Source organism: Cebus imitator, unplaced genomic scaffold (genome assembly GCF_001604975.1).
Source record: "Cebus imitator isolate Cc_AM_T3 unplaced genomic scaffold, Cebus_imitator-1.0 Scaffold95, whole genome shotgun sequence".
Lineage (NCBI taxonomy): Eukaryota > Metazoa > Chordata > Mammalia > Primates > Cebidae > Cebus > Cebus imitator.
The window spans coordinates 6,178,360-6,197,129 of record NW_016107410.1 but is presented as its reverse complement, the minus strand read 5'-3'; the positions used below and the strand labels follow the sequence as shown (position 1 = coordinate 6,197,129).

The 18,770-nt window shown below is 36.9% G+C and overlaps 1 protein-coding gene across 3 annotated transcripts in view; it reads right to left on the bottom strand.

Annotated features, from left to right (window-relative positions):
• The window catches only part of RAB3GAP1 (RAB3 GTPase activating protein catalytic subunit 1), a 98,886-nt gene that overhangs the window by 6,349 nt on the left and 73,767 nt on the right, over positions 1-18,770 (bottom strand). For all 3 annotated transcript variants that reach the window (XM_017536039.2, XM_017536040.2, XM_017536041.2), the window contains exons 18-22: positions 13,486-13,623; positions 9,818-10,045; positions 1,132-1,228; positions 932-1,035; positions 680-795 (exon numbers count right to left, since the gene is read on the bottom strand). In XM_017536039.2, the coding sequence (XP_017391528.1) occupies positions 680-795; positions 932-1,035; positions 1,132-1,228; positions 9,818-10,045; positions 13,486-13,623 (683 nt within the window). The remainder of the gene's footprint in view (positions 1-679; positions 796-931; positions 1,036-1,131; positions 1,229-9,817; positions 10,046-13,485; positions 13,624-18,770) is intronic.

The window sequence follows — 18,770 nt, the reverse complement described above, 5'->3', positions numbered from 1 at the left end:
AAAAAAAAAAAAAAAAAAAAAAAAAAAAAAAAAAAGAACAAATAAACCAATATTGCTCTTTTAAGTAACACAAGCAAAAAATGTACAGGGCCTCAAACTGATCTAAGCTCCACTGGTAATGGTGTTGAGTTTCATAAAGAGAAAAGACTGCCTTGATCATCTGCCTCATCTGAGAAAAGCCATCTGGTCCCTCTTTCAAAACATAATTGCGAGGTGTACCTTTGCTATCACAAATTTTGTTTCAAATAAACAACTTGGAACAGTAAGCGGAGATGGTTTTAGCACCTCCACACTGTGGTCAAGGAACAGTAACAGCTGAAAACAAAGTTTTGGGGCAGGGTGAGCAACACAGTTAACAGCTCCTCCACAAGAAATTTCAGTCACCGCATCTCCAAGAGCAAACCAAGGAATCCCTAGAAAAAGAGGCTCTGGGAGACTGTTTCTAAAAGTGGGAAGAATGGAAACACCTGGCAGAGACTCAGACATACAGGAGAAGTCAAATGCTCAGAAATACAGAAGTCAAATGCTATGATAATTAAGTATTTTTGTCTCTAGACAATGCTTGTTCAAATAATATATGAGTACCACAAAAGAGTCTCAATATCCATTACAATTTTTCTTAAGAGAGTGGTGGCTTTTCCTACTGTGGACAAAACTGAATTAGCCAAACAGCAGTTACCTTTCAAGATCTTCCTTTTCCTCCTCCTGTTCACATTTCTCAGTTCCAAACTTGGCTTTTAGTGACTGAGCTCTTGCAATGAGAGCTTCCACATTAGTAATCTGGTGAATGATTTCCTGGCGGTGGAAAAGGAAGAGGCATACGTTGGGAGATGGCAAAAAAGCAAAGCCTTTTAAAAAAACGCATCTTAAAAATAATTTGTGCCAACTGAGGAGAACACTGGGCAAGATTCTGACACTACATCAAACTTACTTCCAACTTCTTGTCTTCTGGATTGGGGAAGTGCAAAACTTTACTGGAATGGCATATTATCTGCTTTATGATCTTCTTAACTGAAGAAATGTTTTCTAGATTTTCTATTTTTAAAAGAGTAAAGCCATCATTAAATAAATTAAGCAAAATATACTTTCACTTTGGAAATGAACTAATGATCAGTTAAATATGACATTTACCTTCTTCCTTTACCTTGAGTACAGCTGCATGAATCACACAAGGTAACAGGTGCCGAGCAAGGTCTGCAGGTTTCTGGATTGCCAGATAGTGCAGCACCTGAAGGAGGCATAGTGTACACATATGATCAGCGCGGGTGTCAAAGGATGACAGCCTCTTACGGAAGTGCAAATCCTCAGCCACTCGTCTTACATCTTAGCAAGACAGCACTCCCCATCACAGGTAGACAGCCACAACCCCAAAGGTGAGGATAATGTTACTGAAAGCACCTAAGAACTTCAATCTTTAATAATGCTAAATATTCTCATTTTTTGGGGGGGGGCTTCCATATGTAATACATGCAAATAAGGAAAATACAAAGAAAAAACCACCGATAAACTACAATGCCTAGAGATAACAATCATGAACAGTGGAATGTTTTCGTTTTAAGACACAGAATACACATATTAAAGATACTAATATTAAATATGTAAAATACTGCTTTTTAACCTGCTTTTCTCAGTATTTCTAAACATTCTGACTTTCCATACATTTTAATTTTTTTTTCCAATTCTTATTATAAGAATACAGAGAAGTATGTATACAAAACGTGGACCCTACCTTTAGGCTCTTTATTCAACAGTAATAAAGATAAAAGAAGTATAAACTCTATAAATATATAAAGTTCTTTGATATCAATAAACAAAATTTTAAGAAGTATAATCTCATAATGTGAGTCTGACTAATAAATGCTCATGGATTTCAAAATTTAAAAAAACACAGGTGATGCAGAAAGTTTCCTGCAATCCTCCTTCACCAAAACACATTTTCATGTTTATCCTCTCAAACTACTTATAAGCCCGTTTAAACACAGAGATGTAGATGCATATGTAATTTCTTAACAAAAATTAGTAACTTACATACTGGTTTATGATTTGCTTTGTTCATCTTATGGTGGACTTTTTTTTTTTTGGCTTGGAGAGTTTTGTCTGATTTGAAACTTTTTTAAATGAAGAACTATACTATACATACCAGAGAATTAGAAATAGTTTAAAGAAAACACCAGCTTAGGAAACAGAATGTTACCAGGCCTTTCCAAGTCCTCCTGTGTACCCTCCATCCCCAGAATTAACTACCAATCATTCTTTTGCTTTTCTTTATAGTTTTTTCACATATGTAGCCTTAAATAATATGTTCACTTTTTTCTAGTTTTAACCTTTATATAAATAGAATGTTTCTGTTTATACCCCTCAGCGACTTGCTTTTTTTCAGTATTGTTTTTGAGATTCATATACCATTCCAACATGGTTTTTCACTGCTGTATTAACATGTTCCTACACTAATAGCGGATAGATAGCCCCTCAATTTTTGGCTATTACAAATAATGCTCCCATTACATTGTTGCACATATTTCCTGGTGCAAATGGCACTTGTACAACAATTACTTTAGGATATATACGTAAAAACTGAACTAGGAAATGTATAAGATAATTATCCTACAAAGTATTTCAACAGATTTACATTCTTATCTAGAGTAATGAATTCCCTCTGTTGTACATCCTTGCTAACACCCACCTTTCTGAATTTTGTTTTCTTTAACTCCGAGAAAAAACAAATCTGCAGGAATAACATGAAATATGTTATTACCCTTTACCCGGATGTCTCCCTCCTCTGTTCTGGATCCCTTGCATCTCCCTGTGCTCTTGTGTATGTACACACTATAGACATAAACTTGTTTCTGAATAATTTCAGAATAAGTTGCATACTCATGCCCCTTATCCCAAAATATCTGTACTTCCTAAAATTAAAAATATTTTATGTAATCAAAATGCAAATGATTCTCATTATATACAATAAATTTAACACTGATAAAATAACTGTAATCTAACCTACTATCCTTATTGCAGTTTTGTCAACTGACCCATGTGTCTTTTATTTTATTTTTTTGAGACAGGGTCTTTCTCTGTCACCCAGGCTGGAGGGCAGTGGCACGATCTCGGCTCCCTGCAACCTCCGCCTCACAGGCTCCAGCAATTCTCCTGCTTCAGCCTCCCGGGTAGCTACAACTATAGCCACTGCTGGCCGGCTGATTTTTGTATTTTTAGTAAAGACAGGGTTTCACCATGTTGACGAGGCTGGTCTTAAACTCCTGACCTCAGGTAATCCACCTGCTTCAGCCTCCCAAAGTGCTGGGATTACAGGTATAAGCCACTGTGCCCAGCCACATAATGTCTCTTATGACCCTTTCCCTCCACCACTACAAGTCTAGGTAAGGATCGTCCAATGCCTTTAGTTGTCACAGCTCTTCAATCTCAACTAATCTGGAACAGCTTTCACTCTGTCTTTTTATAACACTGACATTTTGAGTATAGTCTCCTCTTCCTCCCTACTTTTTGGCTAACTAAATTCCATACTGTATTCAGATTTCTTCACTTTCTAAAAATTGAGCTGTAACTCACATACCATAAAATTCAGCACTTTAAAATGGATAACTTCAGTGGTTTTTAGCGTATTTGCAGGATTATGTTACCATCACCATTACCTAATTCCAGAACATTTTCTTTCATTTACACCAAAAGAAATCCAGTACTCCAAAGCAGCCACTCCTGATTTCCCCCATTCTCAGTCCCCATCGCTGGAAACTACTAATCTAACTTGCTGTCTCTATTGACTTGCCTGTTCTAGACCTTTCATATAAATGGAACGATGCAATATGTGGCCCTTTGTTTCTGGCCACTTTCACTTAGCGTAATATTTACAAGGTTCGTCCATGTAATGTGCCAGTTGTAACACATACCAGTGCTTTCTTCCTTTTTATGGCTGGTACTCCATTGCATGGACAGATTATAATTGGCCTATCCATTTATCACTGATAGACATTTGAGTCTGTGCGATTTTTTGGCTATCATGAATAATGCTGTCAACATGTATGTACGCAGTTTCTTTAGTTTTTATCTAATATCATTTTCCTGTTCCAGGATCCACTTCAAGATATCACAATACATTTAGCTGTCATGTTTCTGGGCTCCTCTTGGCTGTGACAGTTCTCAGACTTTCCTTGTTTTTACTGACCTTGACAGTTTTCAATTCTAGTCAAGTATTTCATAAAAACTCCTTCAATTATGGTTTATCTAATGTTTTTCTCATGATTGAACTGGGTTCGGGAAGGAAGATCAGAGAGGTAAAGTGCCACTGTCATCACATCATGTCAAGAGTACATACTGCCATTACGACTTAGCCTGTGGCTGTTACCCTTCATCACCTAGCTGAGAGAGTGTCAGTCGGGTTGCTGCACTGTAACGTTACTCTTTTTCCCTCCTTGTGCACCATACTCTTTGGAAGGAAGTCACTATGTGTAGCACACACTTAGGGAGTGGGAATTAGCTTTAGCCTCCTTGAGGGTGGAGTCTCTACATACATTTAGAATTTTGCACAGGAGATTTGTCTCTTCTATCCCATTAACTTACATATTCAATCAATTATTTATATCAGTATGAACTCAAGGATATTTATTTTGTACCCTGAGTTACAATCCAACATTATTTTAATTTGTTTTTCAAATTGTTCCAGTGTTGGCCAGTTGGAAACTCTTTCGGTTGGCTCCTGTGTCTTTAATATGCCCCAAAATTGTGTAGATTTTCTTTTTTCAAACTCTTTTTAAAATAGAATGTTCCTCATTTTAGGTTCATCTAATGTTCCCTCACAATTAGGCTCAGATTTTGCATTCCTGGACCAAACAGCATGTAAGAGTGGTGTTGGGTTCGTCAGAGTATCACAGCCCAATGTGCAGGATCTCCATTTATTCCTCATTGGTGATGTTAATTTTGACCTTCCTATGGAGACACTGTGCTATTTCTCCACTTGCCTTGCAACACAGAAGCATTCTGTAAAGAAACACTTAAAAACCATGCAAGATGATGCTCTTCAAACTTCCACCTAGACTTAGTATCTGTTTGTGATTCTTGCTGAACCAGTCTTTACTATGAACACGGTTGCAAAATGAAGACTTCCAACATATCCACTATATTTACCAATCATTGTTCTGTAGGAAATGACCTCCCCCAACCTAGTTCTTTGTTTATCCATAAATTATCAATATGGTTCCAAGAATTCCTATTTTTTCTAATGGTTTATAATTCATTTCTGTCCTTAACTATTTAAAACTCAAATTGTCCCAGATTTGGCCAATGTTGAGTCCCTTCAAGTTAGCTCTCTATGAAATGACCCCATCGTTTTTTTAAGCAACTTCCTTACTGTCTAGCAATCCAGGATGTTCCAGGTTTATCTTGTACCTTCCCTGCCTCAACTGTGAAATCAGTCTTTTTTTTTTTTTTTAGGAAAGCATGGTTACTTTTAGTGAGGAACGTTAAAAAAAAAAAAAACAAGCTATGTGTGCTTATTGCTATGGGGGTGTCACTGCTTCTAGACTCTTTAAGAAGAAAGTTGGGAATGTATGCTTGTATATATACATATACACAAATACTTACACATGTACATACCCACATAACCTATCCATATTTTAAAAACCTGCAAGTCCATACTAATACCTCTAATTCCAATCCATTGCCACTGGGTTCTTCCTTGCATTCCTTAATTTCATACTTGCATCTCACTTCCACAGTAAGAAATTCTGGCTTCCAACACCACCAACACATTTAGTTACTCACTTCGCCCAACCAATAATACATTTAAAAGAGTTTCAGAATTGCTTTACCCATATCATTACAAAAAAATAAGCCTAGATAACAGATTTCAAGATTTTTTTCTTTTTTTGAGATGGAGTCTCATTCTGTCACCCAGGCTGGAATGGAGCAGTGTGATCTTGGCTCACTGCAACCTCCACCTTCCAGGTTCAAGCGATTCTCCTGCCTCAGCCTCTTAAGTAGCTGGTATCACAGGTGTGTGCTAAAACCCCTGGCTAATTTTTATATTTTTAGTAGAGATGGGGTTTTACCACGTTGGCCAGGCTGGTCTCAAACTCCTAACCTCAAGTCATCCACTCACCTTGGTCTCCCAAAGTACTGGGATTACAGGTGTAAGCCACCGCCCTAAGCCTCAAGAATTTTTTAGCAGTCCCATCCCCCACCACAACAGAGAGTATACAGTCAAACACATTTGATGTGTCCATAAATCACTTGAATTAGATCTTCCCTCCCTTTACCAATCCCTGTCAGTGTGGTTATGTTACTCATTTGAACTACAGCTGGGTTCATGTGTCTCAACTTGTCTTCAGGTTTAGGTTATTTTTCCTCTTTCCATCCTTATTGTTTTTTAGAATAAGTAAATCATAGGCCAGCACACTGGCTCACACCTGTAATCCCAGCACTTTGGGAGGCTGAGGCAGGAGAATTGCTTCAGGCCAGGAGTTTGAGACCAGCTTGGGCAACAGAGTGAGATCTAATCGCTGTAAAAAATTAAGAAAAATAATTAGTTGTTCACCTGTACTCCTAGCTACCAGGGAAGCTGAGCCAGGAGAATCACTTGAGCCTAGGAGTTTGAGGGCTTTCTGTTCAAGTGTGTTTTTGAGGAGTGTTTTATTTTCTTCATTAAGATTTCAAACATTTTCTGTTAAGCATTTTACCATTTTTCCTCTTATAATGAAAATTATATTTAGATCTCCTAAATGGTTATTAGTGTACATGAATGCTACTGATTACTGTATGTTAACTATATATCCTACTGCCTTGCTGGATTCATTTATATTAGTTTCAACACTGGCTTTTTGAATTTTTCCAAGTATACTGTCATACCACTGCAGAGTTCTTCTAACTCCCATGCCTCTGCTTTGTCGTGTTAATTACACTAGCTAATACCTGCAGAACAATTTTCATTGGCAGTGGAGATGGAAGGCATCCCTGCTTTGTTCCTGGCTTTAGTGACCCCCTACGGCTTCCCCAATTAAGATGCTGTATTTAGGACTAAAGTTTCTATATATTGTCTTATTTTAAGGAAGTAGCCATCTATTCCACTTTTTTCCCAAGTTTTAAATTAAATTTATCAAAGGCTTTTTCAGCACAAATGGAGATAATGATATAATTTTCTGCTTAGACCTATTAATGAAGCAAATTATATCAACAGACTTCTAAATAATCATCCTTACATCTGATCAACACGTATTATTTTCTTAAAGTGATATTAATGTCAGTTTACTTCAGATTTTGCATTAAATTTCTTAAGTATTACTGGTCTGCTATTCTTAAAAATATGCTGTCTTTATCAGATTTAGGTACCAATGCTATAGTTGTTCCACAGAAAGAAGCTGGAAAATTTCCTCCAATTATTGTGTGTTGAAATAATTTATGTAGCATTGGGACTATATGGTTTCTTGATATTTAGTTGGGTTTCCCTGTGAAACCATCTGGGCCTGGTTCTTTTTTATGGGGCAGTTCCTTGATAACTGTCTTGTGAAAATTTGTCTGTTTATACTTTTTCTTTTTTACTGGTGTTAGCTTTGATAGAAATTATATTTTTGGTAGGAATTTCCATAGGAAACTGTCTAATTTAACTTGGTTTTCAAATTTATATATACAGAGATGTGCAGAGTAGTATTTTTAATACATTTCCTCTGTATCAGTAGTAATTAAGATGTGACCTTTTTGTCATTTATTATTTTATTTATGTGCTTTCCCTTTTTTTCTTGATTAAATTAGCTAATGGCTTCTCTATTTTGCTGATTTTAAAAGAACTTGACTGAACTCACTAATTTCATCTGTTTTTCTGTTCTCTACTTCATTACTGTCTCCTTTTTATTTCCTTCCTTTTGTTTTCTTTTTACTTTTTTTTCCCTAGGGTTTTTAGTTAGAAATTTAATTCATTTATTTTCATTCTTTTGTTTTTGCTGATATAGGTGTTTAGGGCTATGAAAGTTCGTTTCATCACTTCTTAAGTATAGCCTATAGGTTCTAATGTAGAGTTTTCATTCTCATTGTTTTTCAAAAATTCTGTACTTTCAATTTGTATTTTCCCCTTTCACCAAGTATTGTTTAACAGAAAGTTTTTATTCCATTAATTTTCTAACCTAAGTGACTGGTAGGCTGTACCATCTGGGTCTGTGTGAGTATAGTCTATGATGTTCGCATGACGACAAAATTGCCTAAAGAGGAGCTTCTCAAAATGTATCCTCTTTGTTAAGCCATAGGGGACTGTATTAGTTCTGTCTTAGCGTTCTGATTTTTCTCCTTAAAGGAAACTAATGAATTGAATATTCCTACTTTTCTTATCTTTCATTTATACTACTTTCTCTTCGATTCCTTTTACTCCTATATCTCCTTTTCATTCTCTTGGCTGTTTTCCCACTTTTCTTCAATGCCTTTTACAAAATTTACACATAAATCTATTCTCTCTTGGCCCTCTTAGTCTTCATTTTTCACATGGTTGCCTTTTTCTTCTGCTTCTATCCTGAGCTAAATTAGCTGTAGTTTCATTTCTTTGTGGGTTTTTTTTGGTCTGTCTCTGTTCTTGATTTTAGTATTTCTGATTAAACAGGGTTTTTTCATATCCTCCTTGTTTGAGGATATCTGATTAAGTTTGGAATGTTATATTACAATTTTCTTCTGCTTTGTGACTGATTTTCTGGGAAATATTTTCATTAGCTGAAATGATCTAATTTGCATTTTCTGTTTTGTAAAGTACTCTTAAATGGATGTGGTCTGTTCTCTAGTAGTACCACAAATAGCTTCGAAGTGCCCTCTTGTGCAGTTTCTTTAATGGATAGAGGGGGATGAGGGAGGCTGATTGTCTTGTTTTTCTTTCATTTCTGCAGGATCCTTAATTTTCCCCTCTTATTTCCCATCATTCCTAAGGGACACCACTCCTTCTTTGTATATTTGATTTTCTCCAAGGCCCCATTTCTAGTCCTGTTTACATTCAAGCCCCTTCCTTGTGGCAAATGCTGTGAACTAGTAACCCTACCTGTGTTCAGTATTTTGGCATATGGTGTTAGGCTCAATATTTCTGAGGTGACTTTGTGTTTCATCTAAGTCTTCTGTATCTCTTGGCTCTTTTTCCTTCCTGCCCCCTACTCACTATATCTATATAGACTTACAACAATGGGAGCTACACTGGAATTTGGCTTATTTCTCTACTTACTATTAAGTGGAAGGTCAGTGTAATTTCTACCTCTTAGTAATGCTGAATGCATGGATTTATTTACTCTATTGATTTCATGGGATTTTTTGGGGGGTGGGGGAGGTAGAAAGGTGTGCAGGACAATTCAATTTCACGCAGGTGTCACTGATCTCCTTAACTCTAAATGTTTTCTAATAGCTGCAAAGCAGGCCACTGAATGGATATACCATAATTTAATAAGCCAAGTCCCTATTGTTAGAAACTTTGGTTTTTTCTGCTTTTTCACTTAAGAACTTTGTTGAACATCATTTATATACATAGATCCTTGTATATTTCTTTTTATTTCCTTAATAACTGTTTGGTAGTAGAACTGCTAGCTCAAAGGACATACCCATTTTTAACACTTTAAACATATATTGTGAGACATTCAATGGTAAGCAGTCTGTTTAAACTATGCATGCCTGTTATTTGCCCTATTTGCAAAAAATCTTAAATGTGAATAGTAGATTTATAAAAAGTTCATTGAATTTCAATGTTTTGCATCGCAAGTGTGTCCAAAGCTCTCATGTCTATGATAGTGACTTTCTAAAATGCAAGAATAATAATTTGCTTTCTAGTATTTGAGAATTAAACCTCAATTACCTTTTCTGCTTCCCGTGTATCATCAAAGAGTCTCCTTTGCCTTCTAGCAGGAATTGGCTTAGCTGTTTCCCAGGCTTCTACCCACATATTGCTTGGAATCTTCATCCGGGCGCTCAGTTCTCCTTTCAGCACCACGTTGCCCTTTTCATCAATCACCTCCTCTTCAATATAATCCCGGGGTGAATACCACCTCACAAAATCTTCCAGGAAGCAACCTGGATTAGCTGCCTAAAATAAGACAAAAAAATTCAGCAGAATCAAATAAAAATCAACAGTGAGGCCGGGCGCGGTGGCTCAAGCCTGTAATCCCAGCACTTTGGGAGGCCGAGGCGGGTGGATCACGAGGTCAAGAGATCGAGACCATCCTGGTCAACATGGTGAAACCCCGTCTCTACTAAAAATACAAAAAATTAGCTGGGCATGGTGGCACGTGCCTGTAATCCCAGCTACTCAGGAGGCTGAGGCAGGAGAATTGCCTGAACCCAGGAGGCGGAGGTTGCGGTGAGCCGAGATCGTGCCATTGCACTCCAGCCTGGGTAACAAGAGCGAAACTCCGTCTCAAAAAAAAAAAAAAAAAAAAAAAAAAAAAAAAAAAAAAAAAAAAAAAAAAAATCAACAGTGAATGTTAAGCCTGTTTGCAAAATGATTTTTTCAAAAAAAGCCTATCTAATCTTCACAATCTAATATGTGAAATGAATTTGGGTATCACCTTTAAAACAGGTCAGATGTTAAAGTACCAAAAGCATTTTATTTTTATTTTCTCAGCTTTATAGAAAAAGAAAACATTTTCATTCAATGAATTTGGATATTAAAAACTTAATGTAAAGTAAATTATAGACCACTCTTACTCATAAATAGAAATTCAAACATCCTAAAAACCCTCTTTCTTTTTTTTTTTTTTTTTTTCTTAAACACATGTTATACAACTAGGTTTAATATTACAGTACAATAACTACTCAATACTAAGAAAAGTAAAAATTAAATAATACACCACATGATCAGGATAACAGTGATGAAGAAGTCCTGTTCTTCTTTTCCTCAATAATCAATGCTGGTTCTGCAATAAATATCAGCTAACCTCAAAAACGTTCTATTCTGCCATCAAATTCTTATACTTTATATAACAAATTACTATCAAATTAATTGGTTTTGTGCTGTTAAGGAGTTGGAATTCAAACTACTGTTTTTCAGGCTTCTAGAACCAAACTGATTAAAGTTTTAGTAAGTGGATAGTTCTATAGAATTAATGATGACGTATGCCAAAAACCTTTCAGTGATTCTAACTTCAAGCCTGGAAAAAAAGACGAGGCTACCCAGTATTCGTGGTAAGGCACAGAGGTCTTTCTGCAACTGTTCCAGTGATGTACTAGTAGAGTCCTAAGGATAGGCATGAAAACCAACATGATTAGAATGGTGTGTCTGAAATGTGAAGGGTAAAACTACCAGTTTCACCTCACTGGCCTCAAGGGCTACCAGCTTGACCATCCTTACCATGTTAGGATATACCCCTGAGGGCAGATCCTCTAGAAGATCCTTCACTGTCTGTCAACAACACAAACTTAAAAGGTTTATGATATTGTCCATGGTAAAAGCAGTGGGTCAAGATTATTTCATGACACTGCGTGACTCATGATTCATGTACAAAGATCTAAATCTTAATCAGCCAACAGCATACCCACATGAAAATATCTTAGGAAACCACAGAAGGAGGCCTGGAATAAAGAGCATAAACTTCAAAAGAAAATAATATTCTACTCATACATTATAAATTATATTAAAGAAAAGCATTTCATGCCAAAATTCTTCCTTCTGGTTGTCCTTACTATATCAGGCTGAACACAGACACCAAGAAAGGCCAAGGCTCCCTTGAGCTTATCTTCTTTTTACTATTAAAGGTTTGTACCACAAGGGCATGCTCCAGAATCCACCCTCTCCTTCTGGAACTTTGAGGTGTGCCCAGGCACATATTAGTATGCTTCCAATGCTCTGGGGACTCTCAAGAGCCCTTAATACTAACTTATCCCTATACAAAAAGTAAAGGCAACCATGTCTATTTTAGAATAACTACCTGTTTCCTTAAATGATTTCTACACATGGGCAGATATGTAAGTTGGCTATTTAAATTACTATCTATTTTCTGGTTAAAACAATGCCATGAAAGATTTGTAGGTGCCCAGGTTAGTTCAAAATAGTCTAATGAGTCACAGTGTTGCTAAAGCGCAATGTTAGAGGAACTATATAGAAACTTACCAAGAGGGACCAGTACGTTTCCATGGGGAAAGACTTTCACAGTTCCTATTTAGAATGTCCTCTTGTGCATGCCTCTGCAAAGACACTGCAGCAGGACAGGGACAGATGACTATGAAGGCAGCTAGAGGTCAGATGGAAAATTACTGCTACGGAGGCTGCTATTTCCTGCTGTGCACATACACCTTAAGCCAATTCCCTTCTCTACCTTTTGGTTTGACACTTGCCCTGAGAGTCAACTGGCTTCTCTTTATCCATTGCACCAACTATTTGTTTTAAAACAACTTATCTCTTTCTTGTCACATGGTAGTACAGAACTGGCAGATTTTCTGTATCATTTAAGTCTCCAAGCAAAACACAGCTCTTAAGAGGTTCACTAAAGATTTTTTCATTTAGTAAAGATGGGTAAAATAAGCAGGAAACAAATGACTCCCTTTTATTGTCACTTATATCTACTAGCAAAAAAGGATGAAAGTGGCATAGGTGTTTGTGGAGTGTATATGTTTAAAAATAACACACAAATGTTTCAGAGAAAAATAAAACTCACAATGGCCTAAACAGTACAGAAGCAGGACTGCGTACGGTCTATGGATTACGAAAATGGAAGCTATCACAGGTTAATGAGGGAAGTCCGGGGCCAGGAGATGGTTCAGAGTATCAGCAGTAGGAAAGGAAGCTCTGTAGCCCATGGGGCTACCCACTTGAGGGTTTTAAAATATACATGGACTTGCCTTTGCTTTCAAAAATAAAAGTCCTTCTTCATTCCTGGTTTTTAAGCTAATAAGCCAAATATCACCATTCCCTCAATCCTAGATGTTCAAAATACAGACCTATATCCAAGCCTAAAATATTCTTCAGATAGCAAATGCCTACTCATCCGAAATAGTGACTCCTCTCAGAAACCTTTCATGACCTACTCAGCAGACTCAGTCTTTTTGACCCTGCCTTCATAAGAGAACTCATGACATTATAATTCCTTACATATCTCCTCCTACAACCTCAATCGACTGTAACCGAGGGTAAACACTATTCCTTAACTCATCTAATCACAGTGCAAAGTACACAATAGGCGCTCAAAAGTTTGTTAAATGAAGTGACCCATGTTAAATCCTAACAGTTTCCTAAAAGCCTTCCATTAAATTGGCTGAACACAAAGGAAGAAAGCACCCCAATCCACATATAGAAAAGATTCTATTCTCAACATTCAACTATTAATAACATTGGATCTTTGCTTTTTTAAAACTTAAGAAACAAGTTTGACTATGTCCTCTGGGGGGATATGGCAGTGTTTAACTACTAATGAAATCCAAACACTTAACAAAAAGGCATTCAGCCCTTTATACCACTTTACAGAGTGACTTTCACAGTTTCATCCCAGAATAGCTCAAAATAGACCCCAGAGCTCTGAAAGTATGACCCACCTTAAAAGACTCCATATCTGAGAGCAGACAGGCACTCTGCATGCGTGCGCGGAGGTGAGCCCCTTCTGCTGATGTACCTAATTTAGCTAAAACCTCAGACTGCTCTTCTAGCAGATCTTCTGTCATAGGTGCTGGTTCCTGTGAAGCACAAAAGGACAAAGCTCACAAACAGCCCATTTTAGACAAAGAAGTACTATAAAAATAGAATAAAGACAACAATCATTTCAGCTCTAGCAGTCACAAGATGAATATTTTTAAAAATTCAGAGAAAGCCGTTAAGTTTTTTAGAACTTACATAAAAAAGGTAACAAATTAGGAAAAATAATTACCACTTTTAGGCCTCCTCCCTCTCACAGATAAGATTATCATGTTTCCCTTGACAAGGATTGATAGTAAAAGACAGAGGAATTTGGGTCCACTGAGCAACATTTTCCTGCCTACTAGTGATAAAGAAATGAAGTCCTAATGCTATTATTATATATGTCATCACTAGCCGCAATAAAATTTTAATTATAAGTAATAGAAATGGTCTGATATAGAAACAACGGGAGGGAACTGCTCCATTGCACTCCAGCCTGGGCGAAAGAGTGGACTGTGACCCAAAAAATAAAAATAAAAAAAGAATGACTAGGTTGAGGCTGGGTGCGGTGGCTCATGCCTGTAATTTCCAGCACTTTGGGAGGCCGAGGTCGATGGATCACTTGAGGTCAGGTGTTCAAGACCAGCCTGGCCAACATGGTGAAACCCCATCTCTACTTAAAAATTTTTAAAAACTACAAAAACTAGCTGGGCATGGTGTATGCCTGCAATCCCAGCTATTTAGGGGGCTGAGACAGGAGAATCACTTGAACCCAGAAGGTGGAGGTTGCAGTGAGCTGAGATCATGCCACTGCACCAGGCCTGGGTGACAGAGCAAGACTCTATCTCAAAAATATATGTATATATTATTAGCTTGGTTCCAATCTACTGGCTAAGGGCTTTTTCTTCTAGAATATTGGGGTAAAGTATTCAAACTTTTTCTAGCCATATAATTTATGTTATAACCTAAGTCTACATAAATGGAACACAGATGTATGTTTGAATTCTTATGAAGCAACTACATAAAGAATTATTTTTCAGTGAAGTAGGCAACTGATTAACAGCACATTTTGAGCTAACTTCTAAAGCTTGAAATTACATTGGCTTCAACTGAGATCATTTTGAATTCCAACAATTTTATATAAGTACATTTATAATTATAATTCAAATAAAATTAACCTTAAAATAAGAAACTAAAATGGACTAAAATTTTGCCTAGATTTACCTAAACGCAAAATATAAAAACTAATTTCTAGATATATAAGATGTACACTGAAAGAAGAGTAAGTCAGTCCAGATTTAGACTATAAATTTAAATCTGAAAATTCAAGGATCTGAATAAGTGAGGGAACACAGCCTCTTGAAGAAAAGTAACACACTAAATTTAAAAAGTATTATTTTTATTTCAGGAAAGAAGAAGTCTGAGCTTCCAAAATAACTTTCTCAGATGGCTTATTAACCCATTCTAATAAAGGAAACAAATGTACTATTAGCTTATTAAAAACAGGGACTCCAGCCTGGGCAACAAAGCAAGACCCTGCTCTATAAAACATCAAATAAAGAGCTGGGCATGGTGGTAGGTGCCTATAATCCTAACTACTCCAGAGCTGAGGTGGGAGGACGGCTTGAGCCTGGGAGATTGAGGCTGCAGTAAGCCATGACTGAGCCACTGCACTTCCTGAGCAACAGAGTGAGACCCCAACTCAAAAAAAAAAAAAAAAAAAAAAAAAAAGAATTACTACTAATTAAAACCTGGAAGGAAAAAAATAGAAAAAAATTAACCTTTGCTGAACACTTACATGTCAAATGCTTTTGAATATGATATGTGATTTAATCCTGAACAAATTAGAGTAATGTAAACTATTATTCCTTTTTAAGGATAACAAAGTTATAAGATTTACACCACCAGATAGACTTATTATAAAGTTGCAATAATGATGACAGTATATTACTGGCACAGAATAAACAGAGACCAATGGAACAGAATAAATAGTCCAGAAATAGACCAACATATGTACAATCACTTGATTTACATCAAAGATATCACTGTCACTCAATGGGAAAAGGCAGTGGTGGTGAAATAAATCAATCTCCCTATGGAGAAAACAGACTCTTAACATGTTGTTCTTACCAAACAGTTAATTTGAGGTGGGTCACAAATAACATAGGTAAAATAAAGTTTCCAAAAGAAAACATAAGAAAATATCTTCAGGACGCTGGTAAAGAGTTCTTAAGAAGAGCACAAAAAGTACTATCCACATAAACACAAGGATAGATGAGACTGTATTAAAATTAAGAACATCTGTTCAACCCAAGGCATCATTAAAAAAGTGAACAGGCCGGGAGTGGTGGCTCACTCAAGCCTGTAATCCCAGCACTTTGGGAGGCTGAGGCAGGCAGATTACGAAGTCAGGAGTTTGAGACCAGCCTGGTCAACATAATGAAACCCCACCTCTACTAAAAATATAAAAATTACCTACAATGAAACCCCATCTCTAATAAAAATATAAAAATTAGCTGGATGTGGTGGCACACGCCTGTAGTCCCAGCTACTTGGGAGGCTGAGGTGGGAGAATCACTTGAACCCGGGATGCGGAGGTTGCAGTGAGCTGAGACCACACCATCGCACTCCAGCCTGGGTGACAGAATGAGACTCCGTCCCCAAAAGAAAAAAAAAAGTAAATAGATAAGCAACAAAGAGAAAATATTTGCAATACAAGTATCTAAGGACTCATATCCAGAATATATGAAGAATTCCTACAAAGTAATAAGAAAAAAAGACAACCACTTTTTAAAAAATAGGCAAAGGCTTTGAAAAGGCTTTTCACCAAGAAGGCAGACAAATGAGCAACAAATATATGAAAATCTGTTTGGTATCAATATGCTTCAGGAAAATGTAAAAACACAAGATCCTACCTCCTACCTTTCAGAAAGGCAAAAAGCAAAATGATGGAAAATATCAAGTGTGCAGAAAAGAGTTAACATCCCATGTCTGAGACCGCCATTCTTAGAGAGCTACTTGCAAAGTTAGTCTTTGGCTGACATCCGAGAACCTGGATTTTGAGAAGGTTCCCACCATTCCCACAACTGATGAAATAACTCACTATGTCTAAACAGTTTGAGCAAATAATATGGTTTATGCTGAACATCTGCTTTCTTCATGGGACTCTAGGATTTTGGTATGGTTAATCCTATGCTTAAGCAAAGGATGCCTACTTAACCAGACCCTACTGATAACTCTCAGTGCTTTGCCTCTAACAAGCTTCCCGGAGAAGACAACATTTCACACAGGTGGTCACAATTTGTTGCTGCAGGAATTAAGCGCACTCTGTGTAACTACACTAGGAGAAGCTTTTTGGAAGCTTACGCCTCATTTCTTCCAAACTTCATCTCATGTGCCTTTTCTCTTTGCTGATTTTCCTGCAATAAATTATAGCCACGAACATGATTACGGGCTAAGTCCTATGAGTCTTCCTAGCAAATCACTAAACCTGGGAGTGCTCTTGGGAACACATCAAATGGGGAAGATTATGCAGAATAACCACATTACTATACATTGTTGGTGAGAAGGTTAATAATTAGTTCAACCACTTTGGGAGACTATTTAGATAGATATACTAGAGCCAAGACATATTTCCACCATATAGCCCAACAACTCTACCCAAAAGAAAATGAGTGCCTATGCCTACCAAAAGAAACAAGAATGTTCATAGCAGCTTTATTCATATTAGCCGAAAGTGAAAACAACCCAAATACCCATCAACAAGTGAATGGATAAACAAATTTTGACAAATTCATAGAACAGAATACTACAAAGTAGTAACACATGCACAAACACTGAAGCCTGCAACAAGGATGAATCTAACAGACAGTGGTTAAATAAAAAAGCTGAATGGTATATAATATATGATTATAGAATGAAAGAATACACAATGTATTATTACATTTATATACAAAAGAGTAAGCAAAGTATGCCATTTAAAAGGTTCAAAAACTGACTATGGTGATAAAAGTTAGAGAAAGAGTTGTTGGAGGGGAATATTGGGCTTCACTATCCAATACATCAGACTACTAAAACTAAAAATTCAATTTCTTAGAAACAGCCACATTTCAAGCACGCAATAGCTACATTGGATAATGGCTATTGCATTACATGGGAAAGACAGAGAATGTAGAGCATTTCCATCTTCACACAAAGTTTTATTAGTCAGCACTGTTCTAGGATGATGAGAATTTTCTATATTTTGATCTGGGAAGTAGTTATATGCATGTATCAATATGCATATATTGATAAAAACTCACCAAGTGGTATACTTAAGAATTTTATTTTTTTATCTTTATATTTTGAGATAGGGTCTTGCTCTGTTGCCCAGGCCAGAATGCAGTGGTGCAATCATAGCTTACTGCAACCTCTGCCTCCTGGCCCCAAGCCATCCTCCCACCTGAGCCTCCTAAGTAGCTGGAACTACAGGCATACACCACCACACTCAGCTAATTTCTATATTTTTTGTAGAGATGGGGTTTTGCATGTTCCTCAGGCTGGTCTTGAACTTTTGAGGTTAAGCAATCCGCCCACCTTGGCCTCCCAAAGTGCAGGGATTACAGGCGTGAGCTACCATGCCCAGCCAAGATTTGTACACTTTATGGTATTAAGTCATAACTCAATAATTAAATATATGAACATGTTTTTAAAATGACTAGCAGAAAACATGTAAAATATATATAACTGTGGATTTACATCTAAAATATAAAGAATTCATATGACTCAATAAGAACAGGAGAGCAAACTAAAAGAAAAATCGCGGGCGATTCACAGGAAAGGATGGCTAACAAACATATTGAAAGATGCTCGGGTTCATGAAAATTCAGGAATATACAATCTAAAACACTAAGATAATACTTTTGACCATCATGTTGGCAAAAATTTATATGGTTGATAATACCAATTGTTTATAAGAAATTGAGGCTGGGCACAGTGGCTTATGCCTATAATCCCAGCACTTTGAGAGGCCAAGACAGAAGGATCACTTGAGGTCAGTTTAGGACCAACCTGGGAAACATAGCAAGACCCTATCTTTACAAAAATTTTTAAAGTGGAAAAAAATCAGCCTGGCATGGTGGTGTGCACTCCCAGTTACTTGGGAGGCTGAGGTAGGAGGATCACTTGAGCCTAAAAGGCAACAGAATGAGACCTTGTCTTAAAAAAA